This window comes from Oryx dammah, unplaced genomic scaffold (assembly GCF_014754425.2).
Source record: "Oryx dammah isolate SB20612 unplaced genomic scaffold, SCBI_Odam_1.1 HiC_scaffold_1, whole genome shotgun sequence".
Lineage (NCBI taxonomy): Eukaryota > Metazoa > Chordata > Mammalia > Artiodactyla > Bovidae > Oryx > Oryx dammah.
The window spans coordinates 54,649,628-54,657,720 of record NW_024070185.1 but is presented as its reverse complement, the minus strand read 5'-3'; the positions used below and the strand labels follow the sequence as shown (position 1 = coordinate 54,657,720).

General features: G+C 37.9%; 1 protein-coding gene across 1 annotated transcript; it reads left to right on the top strand.

Annotated features, from left to right (window-relative positions):
• The first annotated feature begins 2,713 nt into the window (after window positions 1-2,713).
• Window positions 2,714-4,378, top strand: LOC120876332 (E3 ubiquitin-protein ligase RNF146-B-like). Its single transcript, XM_040258179.1, has one exon. It carries the CDS (start codon window positions 2,848-2,850, stop codon window positions 3,889-3,891), a length of 1,044 nt encoding a protein of 347 aa, XP_040114113.1. The 5' UTR covers window positions 2,714-2,847; the 3' UTR covers window positions 3,892-4,378.
• The last annotated feature ends 3,715 nt before the right edge of the window (window positions 4,379-8,093 follow it).

The following is an 8,093-nucleotide window of genomic DNA, read 5'->3' as shown; positions in this document are numbered from 1 at the left end:
AAAAATCCCACTTGTGTTATTATAATGCTTACCAACCTAATTGAGAACACATTCATTTTAAGCTAAATAAATTACTTGCAACAATTATATGACCTTGAGGTCACCTTCTCTAGGAGATGGCCAGCACTTGTATTAACTATTTCACACTTTATTCTAAGTGGCCTCAGCCAATCAATGCCAGATAAATGGTGTTAAAACATGCATTTAATTAACTCGGTTTTTCATTTATTTGCTATTTTAGCCTAGGGATGAAGAAGAAAGTGAAGCTAAATTGTGTGTATTCTCAAGCAAGACTTCAGAATGAAGAGTTTTTCCTTCTCAGTCAAAGCATTGTCTCTCTTGTTAACCTGGTAAAGAAAGCATTCCTTAGACCTTAATAGAATAGTACATCCATCAGAAGAGTGGGGCTTTGCTTGTGCCATCTACAACCCCATACTCAAAGAAGTAATTCTTTCCATTTTTCTTCAAGAGATGGATTTACCTTCACTGATGGTTTGGTTCCTCTTGGACTGTGAACAATTATCATAGTAGCAGTCTGAGCACAGGAACACAAGCTGTTAAATAACTAACTCATGGATTTTTACATTATTTCATTGTTTTCAAGAGACAAAGGTGTTTGGGGCTGTGTTTTGGAATTTTCACTCTCTCCCTCCTCCTAACGTTATGCAAAATATCCAAAAGTACTTACTAAGTAATATGCAATTCACCAATCTCTTCTTTTGGTTTTGCTACTGCTGTTGCAGGCACATTGTTATTCACTGAATATTCTCCTGCCTTCCCTGCATGTTCCAGATGTGCTTGTCAAAACCACATGGCAGGGACTTCCCTGGTGCTCCACTGGTTAACAATCTGCCTTGCAGTATAGGAGATGGAGGCTTGATCCCTGGTCAGAGAACTAAGATCCCACATGCCACGGTGCAGCTAAGCCTGTGCCGCAACTATTGAGCCTGCGTGCCACAACTGGAGAGTCCATGCATTCACAGTGAGGGATTCCGCATGACACAGTGAAGATCCCATGTGCCACAACTAAGACCCGATGCAGCCAAACAAACAAACCCAAATACTTATAGACCCCAAACCATGTGGTATTGGATTACGCGTTACTTAAGGTTTAGGCATTTAAGAGCTGACGCACAGCCTTCTATCTCTCTCTTTTTGTTCCATGATGATCTAGAAGGTTGAAATGATAGAGATTCAGAATGGAAGCAGCATGGTTTGCTGAGTCACTGTAGAGAGGAGAGCTGCTGTGAGGGGTACTCTGACTTCCATCACATTATGCATGAGCAAGAAAGAAATCTTTGTTTTATTAAGCCACTGAGATTCCAAGGTTTGTTTATCAGAGCATAATCTAGTCTAAGATGACAAATATAATTGGCTTCTATGGTAATAAACAAATCCATAATCTGTAGTACTAAGTAACCATCTAAACTGTAGTCATTTGGATCTGATTTGCATGAGTATTAATTCTTTTAAACAAGAAAGGAAAATGATGAGAGTCCACAGACTTGATACCTTTAGAAAAGCCACTTGTTCATTAATTTTTAATGAGTAACATTCATTACTATGAATTCTTTGATGAGACTTTGATTTTGGGGGATAAATGATGACCATAATTAAGCTTCTCATAATGAACACAGCAATTTTTAAACAGTACAATTTATATAATGTTTCTCCTCTGTGAGGCTTAGTTTTCTTAATAACAGGGAGCAGTGGATGTATGACTAAGTTTTCATAATGCATGAGGGTTTCTGGTCATGATTACATTCATCTTTACTTCCATTCATGCATTCACTGCATTGATGCATATTCTTTCTGCACTCTTTTGCAGGACTGAGTTTTACTCAGTCCAAGACTGAATTTTTAACAAAGGATGTATAATTTAAATACATTATAGAATGGTGGGTTATAGGCAATGTAACTTTTTCCCTCAAAAGTCTTTCTTGTTATCATTGGCTTAATGGCTTTATTTATCTATGTAGTTTTAAATCTTTTCAATTGTTATTCATGTATATGCAAACAACTGTATAAACATATACCATAAAGTCAATCATCAATTAAAATACTAAACCTATTTTTTAGTAGCATTTGATGTCAAGAAAAAAAAGAATAAAAACAGAAATGTCTCCTGTTTACTCCAATAGAGAAGCCCTGATGGGTTATATCTTACTGTAGATCACAGCAAAAAATGTTTGCTAGATAATGCTTATTTACACAAAATAAACTTTTTGTAGTTTCCTGGTGAAATTACTCTGGAAATTATTAGTACAATTGCATTGCTCATCTAATCTGCAGTAAAAACAAATAGGAACTGACACATTTGAAGGAAAAGAGGCTCCAACGAGGCAGGATCCAGTTGACATTAACCCATTGCTTTCCCTTTGTCCTACCAAGTCTAAGGTTAGATGTCAAACAGCATTTTCAATTGCAATGGATTTTGCAAAGTTATTATTTTCATTCACTGTTTCCTCTAGGTAAAGTTTGATTCCTTTTAAGAACTTTTACTAGTAGCAATCTTCTCTGCTCTCAATTTAATATTAAAATCTTTATTTTATCTACACTGCCTTGCATTCCTGATGACCTTAAGCCTACTCTATTTTTTCTCATAGTACTTTTCACTTAAAAAAAAAAAAAATATATATATATATATGGGATGGCCGCGTGCGTGCGCGCGTTCCTGGCCGCTGCAGGCTCGGAGGCCAAAGAGAAAAGACGAAGAGGAGGCTTCGGCTGTGGTCACAGAGCACAGGATGATCCAGCAATGGAGGAGAAAATTCTGCAAACTGGCTGATTACTCATGAAGATGAGATTTTATTTTTGTGGCAGGCATCTGTGGGGTCTGTAATAGAAATGATGCCTGGCTGTGGAGAAATTGATCACTCTATAAACATGCTTCCTACGAACAGGAAAGCAAATGAGTCCTGTTCTAATACTGCACCTTCTCTAACTGTCCCTGAATGTGCCATTTGTCTGCAAACATGTGTTCACCCAGTCAGTCTGCCTTGTAAGCATGTTTTCTGCTATCTATGTGTGAACGGAGCTTCATGGCTTGGAAAGCGATGTGCCCTCTGTCGACAAGAAATTCCTGAAGATTTCCTTGATAAGCCAACGTTGTTGTCACCAGAAGAACTCAAGGCAGCAAGTAGAGGAAACGGTGAATATGCTTGGTATTATGAAGGAAGAAATGGGTGGTGGCAGTATGATGAGCGCACTAGCAGAGAGCTGGAAGATGCTTTTTCCAAAGGTAAAAAGAGCACTGAAATGTTGATTGCCGGGTTTCTGTATGTTGCTGATCTTGAAAATATGGTACAGTATAGGAGAAACGAACATGGACGTCGCAGGAAGATCAAGCGGGATATAATAGATATACCAAAGAAAGGAGTAGCCGGACTTAGGCTAGACTGTAATGCTAATACCGTAAACCTAGCGAGAGAGAGCTCTGCTGACGGAGCGGACAGTGTACCGGCTCAGAGCGGAGCTTCTGTTCAGTCGTCGTCTGTGAGGCCCCTGACGTCAGTAGACGGTCAGCTAACAAGCCCCGCCACGCCATCCCCTGATGCAAGCGCTTCTCTGGAAGACTCTTTTGCACATTTACAACTTGGTGGAGACAGCATAGCGGAAAGGAGTCATAGAGGGGAAGGAGAAGAAGAGCATGAATCACCATCTTCATGCAGGGTACCAGCACCAGACACTTTGATTGAAGAAACCGAATCCGATGCCAGTAGTGATAGTGAGGATGTATCTGCGCTTGTTGCACAACACTCCTTGACCCAACAGAGACTTTTGGTTCCTAATCTAAATCAGTCAGTATCTGATCGATCAGTGGCAGCAGGTGGAACAGTGAGTGTCAGATCTCGAAGGCTTGATGGACTGTGCACAGTAACAGAAGTTTAAATAAAAGTTTTCAGATCCATGCTCAAGATGAAAATGGTTATCTGTAAATTTCTGCCCATGTAACATTATACTCATCCCTAGTAGTGCATTTTGGGAGTTAGGGTGGGAAGGGGTATGGGAAGGATAACCCTGTAATTAAAATGTCTAACACATCTCTGTTGAGAAATTTATTTAATATAAAGAACTTGGGTGTTAATAGTTGAGAGCTGTTTAGTAATAACGCAGTTTTCTTGAGGTCTATTTTATAGTTTTTAAAAATACCTTCAGTTCTTTCAGCCAGCATGTGTGTATTATCTGTGCATTAATGGTCCTCATCTGACTACTGCATTGGTTCATATTTTTCTGCATGGATTGACATAAAACCATTACTAAAATTTGGCACCTACGAGATATCTGGTATCAGTACGAACAGAAAGCTTAAATAACGTGAGAACAAATGTGAATTTGGGGTTTTAAAATAGAAGAATAACAACTACTTAATAGTAAAGTTACTGAAATGGAAATGTAAAGAAAACAGCTTATAACTTAAGTTTCAGAATCTTGTCTGTAACACACTTCATGGCGTTCTCATAGGCTTTGCTGTCTAGTCCTTGTAGTTAGAGGTTTCTCTTGATCCACATTTTTTTTTTTTGATTACAGACTTTATGATTTAATAAATACTAGAATTTATCAAAATTAAAAAAATATACTATGAACTTAGTTCAGTTCAGTCGCTCAGTCATGTCAACTCCTTGAACTTCAGCATGCCAGGCCTCCCTGTCCATCACCAACTCCTAGAGTTTACTCAAACTCATGTCCATGGAGTCAGTGATGCCATCCAACCATCTCATCCTCTGTCGTCCCCTTCTCCTGCCGCCCTCAATCTTTCCCAGCTTCAGGGTCTTTTCAAATGAGTCAGCTCTTTGCATCAGGTGGTCAAAGTATTGGAGTTTCAGCTTCAGCATCAGTCCTTCCAATGAAAACCCAGGACTGATCTCCTGTAGGATGGACTGGTTGGATCTCCTTGCAGTCCAAGGGACTCTCAAGAGTCTGCTCCAACACCACACTTCAAAAGCATCATTTCTGCACTCAGCTTTCTTTATAGTCCAACTCTCACATCCATACATGACTACTGGAAAAACCATAGCCTTGACTAGATGGACCTTTGTGTACTTACAATATTTGCTATCTATTGTCACTAAAGGATATAAGTTCTATAGGAGTAATGGTTTTTTAATACCTTTGATTCATTAATGTAAACATTGGCACATAGCATATATTCAATAAATATTTTCAAGTGAATGAATGAGTAAATGAATGGATGAAAGTTTCCCTGGTTCAATAAAAAAATATTCTAAGACATTTTCCAAATGTCCCCTGTCCCCCTTCCAATTCCATTTTGCCTCTGGCAACTTGTTCTAGAATTCCATTCATTCATCACTTGTCAGCTTATTACATGACTGACCTGCTTCACAAGTGTCAGTTTCTTGGACCCTGATCAATGTATTCTTCTTTTGGCATGATGTCTTGGCGGACAGAAGATCTAGGTAATTTTCCACGTTTGTTTCTGCGGACAGCCCTAACTAGAAAGGGTAAGGTCTTAGGGAGAGATTTTGGTGAACATTATAAATTTTGTTTAATTGAAATTATTTAAAAATCTATTTTAAAAGTTATTTTTAAAAGATTTTGTTGGGAAAGGTAATACATGCAATAGTGTGATTTAGAAAATAAAATAAAGTCACCCATAGTTCTACTGTGAGATGAATCCAGAGTTCCTATTTTAAATTACGTTGTTATTTTTTTCTATAACTGAACTAACCACTTAGGTTAAAACCAGCCAATTATTACACAAAAACAGAGTTCAAGTGCTCATATTTTTGTAAATGCTCTTGATTGCTTTTCAATCATATGGACTTGCATGATAAACTTCTACCAACCAAACACTAAGCAATTAATTTAAGATGCCTACTTGACTTGAAATACTGCTTGGGTAACCAACTTGTCCCAGTTTGCTTACAAGACCATGACAGAATCAGCTATTGCATCCTTCAAAGCTTACAGGTGAAAACAGATAAAAAATGATGCTGGGAATTAGGAAAAGGAGAGTGTTTTATAAACGAAGGACAAACTTGCAAAGACTTCTCTGACTCTAAATCACTGTTAAACAAGTTGAACTTGTTTGTATACAGAGCTCATAGTGATAAAAAATAGCTTGGCATGGAAATGAAAGCAGAGAAAGTTAAGACAATCTAAATTTAGGCCAAATTCATCCCACTGTTCAGTACTGGTAGGATGACCAACTATTTTGGTTTCCCTGAGACTAAGGAGTTTGAGATGCTGATCTTTCAGTGCTAAAACCAAGACAGTACCAAGCAAACTGGAATGCGTTGGTTACCTGAGCAGTATCTCAATTTAGGTAGTTATCTTAAATAATTGTTTAGTGTTTGGTCAATAGAGGTGTTATGAAAATCTGAATGATTAAAAAGCAACATAAAACAACTACAACAGATTGGGGATAAAGGAGGAACCATTTCTCAAAAGTAGATCAAAAAGTAAGGTAGCCACAAGCTGATGTCAAGAGTTCAGAAGCACCTCATGCAATGTTAGGAAAAATCAGTGCTTAGCAATATCTTTGCATTTGCCAGGCAAGCATCAGCAATAAGGGGAGAAAATGTAAAGAAAGTGATCTGCATTCATTGACAAGCTGGAAAAACCCCGTTTTACAAGACCCTGACAGGGACAGAATGGTCAGCTAGAGCATCCACAGCAAGCTTCAGACTGAATCAATCTTAAGTCAACTTAAAAAAAAGAAAAAGGATAGTACATTTTCTACTGTAATTATTTAAGTAACTGTGCTATCCCTGGCTGTTGTATAGTGAGAAAATGTGAAGGTGTTAGTCACTCAGTTGTGTCCGACTCTTTGTGATCCCATGTACTATACATAGCCTGCCAGGTCCTTCTGTCCATGGAATTCCTCTATCTAGGGATCGAACCTGGGTCTCCTGCATTGCAGGTAGATTGCTTACCATTGGAGCCAAGGCAAACCCAAGGTTGATGTGTAATATGAAGGCAAATGGAATATGACATCTGAGCACTCAGGATACCTCTCTCTTTGCATTTGTTCACTAATTTCCATTAAGTGAGAAAATTTCAGAATATTTTACCCATGAAACCAAGTTAAGAAAAACCAAGGAAAAAAGATGGTGGGGGTGAGGAAGCCCTCAGCTTTTGAAAGAAAAAGATAAAATTAAAAATTGAAATCAGGATTTTCCAAAAGTCAAAATTTCAAGGATTTAAGAGGAACAAAGATTATGATGTTATAACACTGTCATTACTAAAAGCTTTGTAAAAGGATGAAGTTTTTAAAAGAATCTAAACACTAGTTTTATGTTAGCTGTTAGAAGCGCTAAACAGGTGCTTTTTTTTTTTTTAAGGAAATGGGTACTTCGTTTTATTAAGTGGTAAAACAAGAATCTCTTCAACAGAGGCACTTTTCTACTATAATAATTCTCCTGAATATCAATTATACTAGTTATACTTAAAACACAAATAGAGAAAAACATAATACAAATGCCAAAATCGAATAGATTGTCCAACCCAGTTGAGTTCAAAATACTGGGTTCCCCCTTGGTAATTATAACAACACATACTTTCAAATCTAGTTTCCTAATGGTTTTGTGACTTGGGTAATAAAATCATTTGCATTTGACACACAAGGAAACTATGTCCATGGATATCTGTGGTTCAGTCAGACTTTTGTTGCTACTAAGTTCAAGGGTTAGAACTATACTCAGGTCCTTTGCTTTTGGATGTTATCCTATAAACATAAAACAAAGTCCTAGTTGAATCTTACTGGCTTTTGACTGTTAAGGAGACAGCATCTTTTTCAAGATGATCTCTGCCTTACACTAATAGGCACAGAAAGTTCTGGTCACTCACTTAAGCAGTTGCAGTGACCAGAGATGTATTATTTCCTTCATGCTGAGAAACTCATGAAACCTCAGGGGTTGTGGCTGAAAAATCAATGCCAGATGGCTGTAGGATATACTCCTGGAGATTCTGCTACTGTCAAGTCACCCCAACAGAAATGTCCTCAATGCTGATAAAGATGGAGATAACACATGAAGGCCATCTGTCCCAGCCACATGGCTTTTAACAAGGAAAATCTCTTAGGGTAAAATGAATGAAGACTAGACACAGACAAAAAAGCCTCTAGGATACTT

Excerpts from the sequence above, each read along its gene's own strand:
- LOC120876332 (XM_040258179.1), top strand. The coding sequence starts at position 2,848 with ATGATGCCTGGCTGTGGAGAAATTGATCACTCTATAAACATGCTTCCT.